The sequence below is a fragment of the Dryobates pubescens genome, chromosome 17 (genome assembly GCF_014839835.1).
Source record: "Dryobates pubescens isolate bDryPub1 chromosome 17, bDryPub1.pri, whole genome shotgun sequence".
NCBI lineage: Eukaryota > Metazoa > Chordata > Aves > Piciformes > Picidae > Dryobates > Dryobates pubescens.
In genome coordinates, this window is record NC_071628.1 from 24,357,130 (window position 1) to 24,370,589 (window position 13,460).

General features: G+C 53.9%; 1 protein-coding gene across 1 annotated transcript in view; it reads left to right on the forward strand.

Moving 5' to 3' along the window:
• The window catches only part of MYO9A (myosin IXA), a 221,133-nt gene that overhangs the window by 172,380 nt on the left and 35,293 nt on the right, over positions 1–13,460 (forward strand). The window contains exons 21-26 of the mRNA XM_054169279.1: positions 1,481–1,603; positions 2,967–3,116; positions 4,256–4,566; positions 6,639–8,273; positions 10,999–11,080; positions 12,189–12,407. Coding sequence (XP_054025254.1) covers positions 1,481–1,603; positions 2,967–3,116; positions 4,256–4,566; positions 6,639–8,273; positions 10,999–11,080; positions 12,189–12,407 — 2,520 coding nt within the window. The remainder of the gene's footprint in view (positions 1–1,480; positions 1,604–2,966; positions 3,117–4,255; positions 4,567–6,638; positions 8,274–10,998; positions 11,081–12,188; positions 12,408–13,460) is intronic.

Sequence of the window (13,460 nt, forward strand, 5' to 3'; positions counted from 1 at the left end):
AGGTGATGCCCAGGAGCCCCTCAGCAGGTCCCATCCTGGGGTGAGGACAGGAGCAGGATGAGTTTTGTGTCCCATCCGAACGCAGCTCCTCTGTGCCTGCTGGGGATCACCTGGGAGTGGTGCCGGCCCCATCGGGTCGGCACTGGCTGCATCCCATGGGGGTGGGGGTTGGTGTCCTCTGAAGTGCTCAGGAGTTACTCAGCTTTTCCTGTTTCTTTCTTCTCCAGATCTGTGCCAGGTTTTGTGCACATGTCAGGCCTTTCATGCTTTGCCAGCGCCGATTGGTTTCGTGCCGGCAGCCGCTCTGGCCAGATGTTGCATCCTGCACAGCAGCTGTTTACAAAGGGAAAACTGCTCCATGGGGGTTGGGTTTTGGATCCCAGCCTTACTGTGGAGGATCTCTCCTCTCATACCTTCTCTTTCAGTCCTCACAGCAGTAACCCATGGAGGTTACTGAACAGGTGCTGTGCAGATGCCGGTACCCTTCCCTAGTTGCTCTCTGAGGATTTGGAGCATTTTTAGAGTACTTCTGCTGTCCCCAGCTGAGAAGGACATGGAACTGTGGGAGCTAGTCCATAGGAGGCCACAAGGATGATCCAAGGGCTGGAGCAGCTCTGCTATGAGGCCAGGCTGAGAGAGCTGGGGGTGTTCAGCCAGGGGAAGTAAAGACTCCAGGAGACCTTCTAGCTGCCTTCCAATAGCTGAAGGGATCCTACAGGAAGGCTGCAGAGGGACTTTACCTGAGGGTGTCTAGGGACAGGGTTTGAAGCTGAGGGAGAGCAGGGTTAGACTGGAGCTGAGGAAGAAGTTCTTCAGTGTGAGGGTGGTGAGGCTCTGGAACAGGTTGCCCAGGGAGGCTGTGTATGCCTCCTGCCTGGGGGTGTTCCAGGCCAGGCTGGATGAGGCCTTGAGCAACCAAGTCTATTTGAGAGGTGTCCTGCCCATGGCAAGGAGCTTGGAGTAGATGATCTCTGAGGTCCCTTCCAGCCTAAACTGATTTTTTCACCCAAGGTGACCTTGTGGGTTGTAGAAAACTTCTCCTTCCACACTGAAAGACATCTGAAGGTTGCTGGGTGCCTGCTTTGCTGCGCTTCCTGCCACACCACAAATGTGGACAAACCTTGGTGTTCCCCACTCTGTAAAATGCTCTCTGGCCTTCTGCTCATTCAATGGGTCCCATTGTGTGTGGCCAGTGGTGCAAACCCATTCTGTATGGAAGAAAAGTATTTTGCTTGATTTTGGACAGGGGTTGGAAGAGGCTGCCCAGGGAGGTGGTGGAGTCACCATCCTGGAGGTGTTCCAGAAACCTGTGGCCATGGCACCTGGGACCATGGTTTGATGGCCATGGTGGGGTTGGGTTGATGGCTGGACTGGATGATCTTGGAGGGCTTTTCCAACCCAAACAAATCTGTGGTTTTGTGAAGGGGGCACAGCTGGACAAAGCTAACCAAACCTTGGGCTTTCCCCTTTCCCTTCTCAGGATTTTGTGAACCGTTTCCATGTCCTCCTGCCCCAAGGGATCACTCCCTCTAAACACAACATCCAGGACTTCTTCCAGAGGATGCAGCTCGATCCAGACAACTACCAAGTTGGAAGAACAATGGTAAATGTTTCTCCTCAGACTGGTGTTTAAGTGAGAGATAGAAAGTTTGCCTTGACTTCTTTAATGATTAAATGGAGTTTGGAATATTATTGGGTGGCAGTTGGGCTCTTCCTCCTAGCAGCAAGTGATTGGAAGAGAAGAAATGGCCTCAGGTTGCACCAAGGGAGGTTTAGGTTGGACATTAGAAGAAACTTCATCACTGAAAGGCTTTAAGCTGGAAGAGGGAAGATTGAGAGTGGAGATGAGGAGACACTGCAACAGGCTGCCCAGGGAGGTGGTTGAATCTCCATCCCTGGAGGTGTTCCCAAGAGGCAGAGATGTGGTGCTGAGGGACATGAGTTTAGCAGCAGCCTCGGCAGAGTTAGAGAATGGTTGGACTGGATGACCTTAAAGAGTTTTTCCAACCCAAACAATTCTGTGACTGTTAAGGAGCATCATTGTTTTGTGTTAACCACAAGTGCCAGGTCTGGTATGAACAGGACACCCTTTAATGGACCATGGCCTGATACAGCAGGTGTCACTTTGCCTCCCCTGAAGGCCTTTTCTTGGCCTCTTAGTGCACATCCAGTGTACTGTCTCTTCTTTATCAGTTTAACATCTGGTCTATCCTCCATGAGAAGATGTGGTAGTTTTAGGCTGTACCTGGACAATTTCCCACAGATCCTGAGCAGAGAAGTAGTAGAATGTATATAAACCATCAGTGGATGCAAAAAGACAAATAATGCTAAGGTCTAAATAATCCCAGTGGATTTGGGGGCCTGGATTCTGTGATGCTAAGTTCACCAAACCAAGGTGAAAGTTTTCTATGAGGAAGAGTTTGGGTTATTTTGCCTGGAGAAGAGAAGGCTCCAAGGGAGAACCTTCTGGTGGTTCAAGGGGCCAGTCAGAAAGCTGGGGACAGACTTCTGAGCAGGGCCTGTTGTGACAGGCCAAGGGGTGATGGTTTAAACTGAAAGAGGGAGACTCAGACTGGAGAGAAGGAAGGAATTGTTTACACTGAAGGTGGTGAGACCCTGTCCCAGGCTGCCCAGAGAGGTCATAGATGTTCCAGCTCTGGAACCATTGCAGGTTTGGGGCTCTGAGCAACCTGCTGTAGCTGAAGATCTTCATCCTTGCTCACTAGAGTGGGGCTGGACCAGATATCTTTAAAGGCTCTTCTGACCCAAACCGTTCCACGTTCCCTGGTTCTGTATCTCAGGGCTCGGACAGTCACAGGTCAGAGGTGAAACTGCGGAAGCCCATTGGAGGTTGCTTAGCTACCATCAGCTTCTGACCTTCCTTCTGGGCTTCCAGCACCCAGGAGGTTTAAATCATGCATCTTCGGTCTTGTGAGGGTTCCATGCTGGGGTTTGTTTTTGGGCAGGTGTTTGTGAAGGAGAGGGAGCGACAGCTTCTGCAGGACCTGCTGCACCAGGAGGTGCTGCGCCGCATCACACTGCTGCAGCGCTGGTTTCGCAGCCTGCTCTGCAGGAGGCAGTTCCTCAGCCTGAGGCAAGCCACAGTCACCATACAGGTAGGTGACAGTCCCTGGGTTTCTTGTATATTGCAATCCAGGAATCCTGCAGGGACCTGGCTAGAGGGCAGAGCTCAGAGGGTTGCTATTGGTGGCTCAGAGTCTAGTTGGGGGCCTGTGGTGGTCACTGTGGGTCAGGACAGGGTCTGGTGTTGTTCAGCATCTTCATCAATGACTTCAACACAGGAAGTCCCCTCAGCCCACTTGCTGATGATACCAAACCAGGAGGAGTGGCTGACACCCTGTCAGGCTGTGCTGCCATTCAACCAGACCTGGACAAGGTGGAGAGCTGGGCAGGGGGAGCCTCATGAAGTTCTACAAGGGCAGGTATAGGGTCCTGCATCCTGGGAGGAACAACCTTCTGCAGCAGGACAGGTGGACAGCAGCTCTGCAGAGAAAGACCTGGGAGTGCTGGTGGGCAACAAGTTCCCCATGAGCCAGCAATGTGCCCTTGTGGCCAAGTAGGCCACATCTAGACTACTGTGCCCAGTTCTGGGCTCCCCAGTTCAGGAGAGACAGGGAACTACTGGAGAGATTCCAGTGGAGGCTACAAAGCTGCTGAGGGGCCTGGAGTAGCTCTATGAGAAGCAAAGGCTGAGAGCCCCAGAGGGGATCTGAGCAATGCTCAGCAAGAGCAAAAGGGCTTGGAGGCAAGAGGCTGGGGCCAGACTCTTCTCAGTGGAGCCTGGTGACAGGACAAGGGGCAATGGGCAGAAACTGGAACCCAGGAGGTTCCGGGAGAACAGGAGGAGAAACTTGTTTGGTGTGAGGGTGCTGGAGGCCTGGAGCAGGCTGCCCAGAGAGGTTTTGGAGTCTCCTTCTCTGAAGAGCTTCCAAACCTGCCTGGCCTTTGTGATGCTGGGCAAGCTGCTCTGGGTGCCCTGCAGGGTGGGGTGAACTGGATGACCCCCGGAGGTCCCTTCCACCCCACCCCATGCTGGGATTCTGTGGCACAGATACAACTGATGGATAAAATCAGGTCTGCTCTCTGATGAAGGAGCTTGCAATCAGGAGTTGCCTCCTAGTGCCATCATAATTTGGGCATGGGGAAGGCAGAGCAGAGGAGGCTACACTAAGGCAGGTGCTGTGCCACCCCTACTCCACAGACCCTTACCAGGAGCTGCCTGCTGTGTTTGCAGAGGTTTTGGCGCAGCTACCGGAGCCGAAAGCAAGGGGAACCCCCCCCGGACCCTCTGGTCCTGGGCAGAGCTGCCATCGTGCTGCAGAGCCACTGGCGTGGCTTCCTGGAGAGGAGAAGGTTCTTGCAGATGCAGCTGGCTGCCCACCTGATCCAGAGCTGCTGGCGGGAGCAGCGCAGGCGCCGTCACGCCGCCGCCACCACCATCCAGGCAGCCTGGCGAGGGCACCGCACCAGGCTCCGCTCCGCCACCCGCAGGGCCCAGCTCATCGGCCTGCAGGCAGCCTGCAGGGGGTACCTGGCACGACAGAGGTAATGCCCTTGGCCTCCACAAAGAAACCACTTAGTGGGAGCCACAGTGTGAGAAGGATATGGAGGGGCTGGAGTGTGTCCAGAGAAAGCAATAATGGTTTGGAGGGCTGAGGGACCTGGGGTTGTTCAGCCTGGAGAAGAGGAGGCTGAGGGAGAAACCTCATTGCTCTCTGCAGCTCCCTGAAAGGAGGTTGGAGTGAGGTGGGGTTGGGCTCTTCTTCCAAGTAAGTAAGTGATAGGATGAGAGGAAATGAGCTTAGGTTGTGCCAGGGGATGGTTAAGTTGGAGAGTAGGAAAAGATTTCTTTGGTCAGGGATTGGAAGAGGCTGCCCAGGGAGGTGGTGGAGTCCCCATCCCTGGAGGTGTTCAAGAGATCTGTGGCTGTGGCACTTCAGGATCTAGTTTGGTGGTCATGGTAGCTGGGTTAAGGTTTGACTCAGTGACCTTAGAGGTTTTCTCCAACCTTGATGATTCCTTGATTCTGATGTTGCTGGTTGAGGAGGGAGGTGGTTGGTAGCAGCTGGGACACTGTTCAGGCTGCAGTGACTTGCAGAGGATGGAGTCCCCTTTCTGGGATCTCTGACCCTTCCCCGACCTGCCTTGATCCTTCATTGCTCCACACTTTCTAGCAAAGGAGTTTATTTAACTGCCTGCCCTACTCCTGGAATTAGCAAAGCCTATTTCAGGCCAGAGCACGTAGACAGCAGAAAGCCCAGGCCAGAAATACCCACGAGGGCTTTCCCCCCCCTGGCAGCAGCACCACTTTAAGCAGCCTATTTTTAACTCCGATTGCCTCAGCGCCCTGCTTGCTTCCTTACAGCCACATGAGGTACTGGAGCCAGCTGCTGCCAAGGGGAGAGGGTTTCCAGCCATGCCTTCTCCTGCTGGCCATGGGGCAGCTCTTGGTTCCTTCTCCAGAGGCACTGCCTGCAAGATACAGAACACCTTGACATAGAGGGGGAAGATTTGGGAGCTGCAAAGTGCTCTTGGCGTGGAGCACAAGTCCCTGCTTGCTGTACCAGAGGGAGTCCAAGCAGGGAAGTGAAGATGGAGAAGCCGAGGGAGTGCAGTGGGTTAAGATCTCTTGGTTCCATTGGCTTACAAACAACCTAGACCAGGGATGGAGGCTGGAGCTGCTGCCCTCAGCATGAGAGGAGCTTACAGGTGTGGTGGGGCAGTCCTTGAGGAGGAGTGATGGCATAAGAGGAGGTCAAAAACCGAACATGCACAAGGAGGGTTGCTTGGAGATAACGATGGTGGGGAGGTGCTGATGGCGGTGAGGTGATGGTGCTGGTGAGGTGGCGATGGTGGTGAGGTGGCATTGGTGGTGGTGAGGTGACGATGGTGGGGAGGTGGTGATGGTGGTGGAGAGGTCATAATAGTAGTGTTGAAGTGGTGCTGGTGGTGGTGGTGAGGTGAAATAGTAGTGGTGAAGTGGTGCTGGTGGTGGTGGTGAGGTGATGATGGTGGTGAGGTGGTGCTGGTGGTGGTGAGGTGGTGGTGCTGGCGGGGGTGATGTGGTGCTGGTGGTGGTGAGGTCATAATAGTAGTGGTGAAGTGGTGCTGGTGGTGGTGGTGAGGTGATGATGGTGGTGGTGAGGTGGTGCTGGTGGTGGTGATGTGCTGGTGAGGTGATGGTGGTGAGGTGATGATAGTGGTGGTGATGTGGTGCTGGTGGTGGTGAGGTAATGATAGTGGTGGTGATGTTGTGCTGGTGGTGGTGAGGTCAGAATGGTGGTGATGTGATGGTGGTGGTGAGGTCATAATAGTAGTAGTGAAGTGGTGGTGGTGGTGCTGGTGAGGTGATGATGGTGGTGGTGAGGTGATGATAGTGGTGGTGATGTGGTGCTGGTGGTGGTGAGGTGATGATAGTGGTGGTGAGGTGATGCTGGTGGTGGTGTGGTGATGATAGTGGTGGTGAGGTGATGCTAGTGGTGGTGAGGTCATAATGGTGGTGATGTGGTGCTGGTAGTGGTGAGGTGATGATGGTGGTGGTGATGTGATGCCAGCAGGTCTTGCAGGTATGTGAGTGGGCACAGGGGCACCATGGCTGTTTGTCTGTTGTCCTGCAGGTTTAGAGCTTTGAAAGAGCAGCGATTAAAAGAGGTGCAGCTGGAGAACGGCCTGGCAGGTAGAGATGAGGATGGACTGGAAGATGCTGCTTTGGAGGTCAGGGGCTCTGACCCATCCCAGTGGGAGGACAGCTCGTTTGAAGAGCGAGTGAGAGCTGTGGAGGAGCACAAATCCCTGATGGAGAACAACAGAGTGAATCACCTGGAGCCCCTGGAGGCTGCTGCAGACTTCCTGTACAAACGGCACGAGAGAGCCAGCAGCCAGAGCGGGATGGATGCCGAGGAGGAGGTCACCGTGAGGGAGAGGCCCAAGTCGCTGGAGGACCTCAACCAGAAGAGAGTGGTTCGTGCAAAAAGGGAGAGCCGGAGGATGCGTGAGCTGGAGCAGGCCAAGTTCAGCCTGGAGCTGCTGAAGGTGCGCTCCACGGGGGGGCTGTCCCCGTCAGAGGAGCGGCGCTGGTCCACCGAGCTGCTGCCTGAGGCACTGCACTCCCCTCAGGAAACCCCCGAGAGCGAGAGCTCTCAAGGGAGCTTTGAGATGTTAAGCTGTGAAGATCCCCCAAGTAACAAACTCATTTGCTTGCTTTCAGAGGAGCAAGAGGCGCAGCCCTTGCCCACTGACTCTTTACCTAGCAGTCCCCAGGCCCATCTGCAGGAGAGGTCTTTCTGTGCAGCAGATGTCAACAGCAGTTTGCCTGCTTGCAGAAGGATGCCCTCAGGCTTGGAGGTTGCCGATATCCTCCCCGGGAGGGAGCGCGTGGCTGGGGACCCTCAGAACGCTGCCTACAAGGCACATCCGAAGGAGGCCTTCCTCTCCAGCAACCTGCCTACCTTCTACATCCCACCACAAGACAAGGTGAAGCTAATGGAGGATAGCTTGAGGAAGAGAACAGCAGAAAGAGAGGAGAGGACAATTATGTTCTCTGAGGTCAGGAAGGACTCTGAGCCAGACCGGGGCAGAGCCTCGGGAGAGGAGGAAGAGAAGTCCTCCACAGGAAGAGAGGAGCGTGGGGCAGCACCTGCAGCACATTCCCCAGACTCTGTCATCGAGAGACTGGAAAGGCTCAACGTGGAGAAGGAGGAACGGCAAAAGCAGCTTCAGCTGCAGAACGAGAGGGAGATGATGGAGCAGATCCGCCAGCAGAAGGAAATTCTGGAGAGACAACGAAAAGCCTTTGAACAGCAGGGGAAGGTGGAGGCTTTGCAGAGGGCTGAGCAGAGCAGACTGAAGGAGCCCTCCCTCAAGCTGACCAAAAAACCAGAGAGCCGGCCGCAGTCGGTCCTCATCCTGCACCCCCAGAGCAGAGCAGAGCACAGCCGCAGCACAGGGATCAGCCCAGCCTCATCAGTAGACATCAAAGGTCTGACTGTTGGGAGCAGGGGCACCTCTCCAGCCCACGGTGCCCCCAAGGACAGACCTGTCAGCATGTTCATGGAGCGAAGAGAAGGGCAGGCGGCGGCAGTGCTGGAACCTCGGTACCATTCCAGACCAGCTCTGGACCCCAAGGACCTCCCAGGCAGCCACTTCTCGAAGGCAGAGCGGATCCGGCAGCCCTGGGTGCCCAACCAGGCCACCGAGGAGAAGAAGGCAGGAGCTATGTTCTTCACACCAAAAGACAATCCCTTCGGCCTCCAGTGAGTAAAGCCTGGGGGCTGGCACCAGGGGCTTTCTCCACTGGCTTTCTCTGTGGGCTCTCTCCATGGTCTTTCTCTCTGGGCTTTATTGACTTTCTCTGTTTCTTTCTCTGTGGACTCTCTGTGGGCCTCCTCTACTGGTTTTCTCCATGGTCCTTGTCTTGGTTTAAGGCTGGACAGATCCTCTGTTGCCCCGAGAGGGACAAAAGATTGACACTCACACAAATGGATTGGAGAGTGAGGGAAAGTTTAAATGGAAAAGCATTTGGTGTTTTACAGAGTTTGCAAAGCATAATGGCAAAGATATCCCAAAGCATACAGAGTCACTCACACCACACCCAAAAGCTTCCCAACACTTCCCTTCTCCCCACCTGAGGGTCATACAGAATACAGAATAATTAACCAGGTTGGAAAAGACCTTTGAGATCATCAAGTCCAACCAATCACCCAACACCATCTAATCAACTAAACCATGGCACCAAGTGCCTCATCCAGGCTCTTCCTAAACACCTCCTGTGATGGTGACTCCACCACCTCCCTGGGCAGCACATCCCAAGGGCCAATCTCTCTTTCTGTGAAGAATTTCTTCCTCACCTGCAGCCTAAACCTCCCCTGGCACAGCTTGAGACTGTGTCCTCTTGTTCTGGTGCTGGTTGCCTGGCAGAAGAGCCCAACCCCCAGCTGGCTCCAACCTCCCTGCAGGGAGTTGTAGAGAGCAAGAAGAGGGAAGAAAGAGGAAGAGAAGGACTTTGCAGATGGATTTATAGCATGCAGGATTTATGGGTAGAAATAGGCTGTGTCCTGTGTCCACCTTACTGGGCTGGACGCTGGGGTCAGCAGAGGTGTAACTGATGTGGCAGTAACAAGAGGCACCCAGCCTGAACTGCCACAGTCCTCTGTGGACTTTCTCTTGTGGGCTTTCTCTCTTGGTTTTCTTTATGGCCTCTCTCTCTGGACTCTCTCTGTGGGCTTTCTCTTTTGGCTTTCTCCATAGTCTTTTTCTCTTGGCTTCCTCTGTGAGTTTTCTTTGTGGACTTTCTCTGTGGACTTTTTGTTCTACTAGAGACCATTTTACATGCATGGTCCAGAAAGTTGTTTCTGGAGATCATACCAAACCCTCAGCAACATGAGATAGGTTTCTTGATCTTCTAGCAAGGAATGGACAGAGATCAGAGGAAAAGGAGGAGCTGGAAATATGATTTGTCAGTCTCTTATGTAAGCCAGGAGAGATAATCATGGATATTAGCAAGTGAAGGGAGTTAAGAGCAGGAGGGTTGACCTTCTTTCCCTTGCCCTGGAGGCGCAGTGAGAGTTTATTCTCAAGGTAAGAGATGAAGAAAATAGCCTTGGGGTTTTTGGGTGGTCAGAGGGACAAGGAGTGGGGTGAGGCAGGCTGAGCAGCTGATCAACACCACCACACTGCCTCAGTGATGAGCTGCTCCAGCAAGGGGTCTGGACATCCCAGCCAGACCTTGGCACAACAGACACTCTGTGTCTGATGCATAGCCTAAGTTTGCAGACATTTTGGTCCTTCAGCTCAAAAAGGACATAAGCATCCCCCAGATCCTGCTGCTCCCTTTCCAAGGCAAGAGCTACCAGTGAATGGTTACTATTGATGAAGCACCTCCAGGTGTCCTGTGGTTCACAGGAGCACACAATGCCAGGTTGGGAGGGACCCCAAGGATCATCAGGTTCAACTTTTCCTAGCTGCTGGTGTAGATGAAATGAGCTGGCCCAGCACCCTGTCAAGAACTGTCCAGTGCAGGGGAATCCACTGCTTCCCTTGGGAGATGATTCCAATGTCCAACTGTTCTCATTTGGAAACATTTCTGTCTGGAGTCCAATCAGAATCTCCCCAGCATTAACTTGTCCCCATCACCCCTTTTCTTTGCCATGTGACTCCTTGTAAAAAGGCAGTCCCCATCCTCCTGGTGGCCACCCTTGATGTACTGCTCTGGGTGGCACTGTGACAGGAGGAGGTTCCTGTTTAATTTGTGCAGGTTCTTTAACCCAGCCCAGACACAGGGGATGGGGGAAGGGAGCAGCCAGTCAAAACTCAGCCCTTAGCCCCTCAGGAAAGCCAGCAGCAGCCCTTGCACCTGGGCTTGGTGAGGAGTTTATTCAGAACTGCTGGAGAGAGCCCAGAGGAGGTCACAGAGATGACCAGAGGGCTGGAGAACTTCCCCTGTGGGGACAGGCTGGGAGAGTTGGGGCTGTTCAGCCTGGAGAAGAGAAGGCTGCAGGGAGACCACAGAGCAGCCTTGCTGCACCTGAAGGGGCTCCAGGAGAGCTGGGGAGGGACTTTTGACAAGGGCTGGGAGGGACAGGATGAAGGACAATGGCTTTGAGCTGGGAGAGGGGAGATTGAGACTGGAGATGAGGAAGAAATTCTTTAGAGTGAGGGTGGTGAGACACTGGCACAGGCTGCCCAGGGAGGCTGTGGCTGCCTCCTGCCTGGAGGTGTTGAAGGTCAGGCTGGATGAGGCCTTGAGCAATGTGGGCTGGTGGGAGGGGTCCCTGCCCATGGCAGGCGGGTTGGAGCTGGATGACCTCTGAGGTCCCTTCAAACCCAACTCATTCTATGAATCTATGAATTTTACTTGGCAAACATCTTCTGCCCTCTGACCCTTTCAGAGTCACCTGGGATGCGTTAATTGGTGAGCACTGCCCAAAGGTACTGCAGAACCCTGGGGTGGACTCCAAATCTCTGTGCTTTGTGTTTCAGCAGAGAAGCAAATCACCAATGCCTGCCCAAGGGAGAGCCACCTAGGAAGCCATTCAAGATGCCAGGGTCTGGCAGAGGAGAGGTAAGTTGTGGCTGCCTTTATTTTCTCTTTTAATTGAACAGGCTTGGGGGGCGGGAAACCATTTTTTGGCCAGTTTTCCCTCAAAAGCTTCCAAGAAGTGAAGCCTAAAGCACAAGGGTCGCTCAACAGGGGGCTAGCATGGTATGGCAAACTATACTTCAGAGGAGTCTGCAAACTCAACCTTCTCTTTAAAATAAAAAGCCCCCATGCCCTGAGTCCTGATGGCAAACACTGTCCACCAGAGTCTTGTCTTGGTTTGGTCCCAGTGTCCGTTTGAGTAAACATCCATCATTGTCCAGCCTCACCCTGCTGCTTTCAGTTTGGCTTCTCCTGGTCCTCTGCTTTTGTTGTGTGTGACAGACAGAACAGTGTTCCCTCACTGGGGTTTGCAGTGTCACAGAGTCACAGAACTGTCAGGGTTGGAAGGGAGCCCAAGGCTCAGCCAGTTCCAACCCCCTGCCATGGGCAGGGACACCTCACACCACAGCAGGTTGCTCACAGCCACCTCCAGCCTGGCTGCAAACACCTCCTGGCAGGAGGCTTCCACCACCTCCCTGGGCAGCCTGTGCCAGGCTCTCACCACCCTCCTGGGCAACAACTTCTTCCTAACATCCAATCTCAATCTCCCCACTTCTGGTTTTGCTCCATTCCCCCCAGTCCCATCCCTCCCTGACACCCTCAAAAGTCCCTCCCCAGCTTTCTTGTAGCCCCCTTCAGATCCTGGAAGGCCACAATGAGGTCTCCTGGGAGCCTTCTCCAGACTGCAGAACCCCAACTCTCCAGAGCAGAGCAGCTCCAGTCCTCTGCTCCTCCTTGTGGCCCTTCTCTGGACACCTTCCAGTACCTCCAGATCCCTCCTGGAACAGAGGCTCCAGATCAGGCCCCAGTGCTCCAGGAGGGCTCTCAGGAGAGCTGTGAGATGTGGCTCAGGGCTGATGCCTGAAGTCCGCGCCGGAGCTATGCCGCAGATGCCACCACCTGGGTTAGAATCTCCTGGGGGGTTTTGTTTGTTTGGTTGGTTTTGGTTTTTTGGACAATTTTTTTTTCCTTTTCACCCCCCCTTTTTGCTGTTTTGTTTTGTTTTATTTTGTTCTATCCTTTGGTCAAGCAGGTGCCCAGGCCGACCCATAAAAAGAAAGCCCGCATGGCGCGGACGCGCTCCGATTTCTTGACTAGAGGAGGTTCTTGTGCTGATGGGGAGGGGGACACGGAGGAAGATGATTACGATGCCAATTTTGAGTTCCTTCTCTCCTCTGACCAACCTCCTCAGCCCCAGGTGCTGCCTGCAGCCCGGCTGGGGCAGGCCTGTTACAGTGACTCCGAAATGGTAATTTGGGGTTTGGTTTTGTTTGGTGTTTTGGTTTTGGTTTTCGAGGCGGTGAGGGAAAGGAGAGCCTCTCTCTGCTAACCTTAGCTGCACTCACCCCTCACTCTGCTTCTTCTTCCCACTTCCAAGAATGCTGTAGAGGGGTGAACTCGGTGAACACAGCAGGAATGGATGCAAAATGGGGAAATTGTGTTTCCTGGTTTGATTTCATAGAATCACAGAATCAGCAAGGTTGGAAAAGACCTCAGAGATCATCAAGTCCAACCTATGACCTAATACCTAGCACCTCCTGACAACTAAACTGTGGCTCCAAGGGCCACATCCAAGCCTTTCTTGAACACCTCCAGGGACAGTGACTCCACCACTTCCCTGGGCAGCACATCCCAATGGCAAATCTCTCTTTCTGGGAAGAACTTTCTCCTCACCTCTGCCTAAACCTCCCCTGGCACAGCTTGAGACTGTGTCCTCTTGTTCTGGGGCTGCTTGCCTGACAGAAGAGCCCAACCCCCAGCTGGCTACAACCTCCCTTCAGGGAGCTGTAGAGAGCAAGAAGGTCTCCCCTGAGCCTCCTCTTCTGCAGGCTAAGCAAGCCCAGCTCCCTCAGCCTCTCCTTGCAGGGCTGTGTTCCAGACCCCTTCCCAGCTTTGTTTCCCTTCTCTGGACACCTTTCAGCATCTCAACATCTTTCCTAAACTGTGGGGCCCAGAACTGGACACAGGACTCAAGCTGTGGCCTAACCAGTGCTGAGTGCGGGGCAGAATGTCTTCCCTGCTCCTGCTGGCCACACTCTTCCTGATGCAGGCCAGGATGCCATTTGATAGCATCTACTGTGTCCAGGTCTTACCTGGAGCCTTGCAACCTGTGTTGCACAGCTGCCTGGATTTTTAGGGGGTTTTAACCTCAGTGTAATCCTTTTGCTCTAAAAAGGATGCACACACATCCAGGGATGCCCCCTCCCTGAAGGTGTTGAAGGCTAGGTTGGATGAGGCAGCCTGAGCTGGTGGGAGATGTCCCTGCCCATAGCAAGGGGGTTGGAACTGAATGACCTTTCAG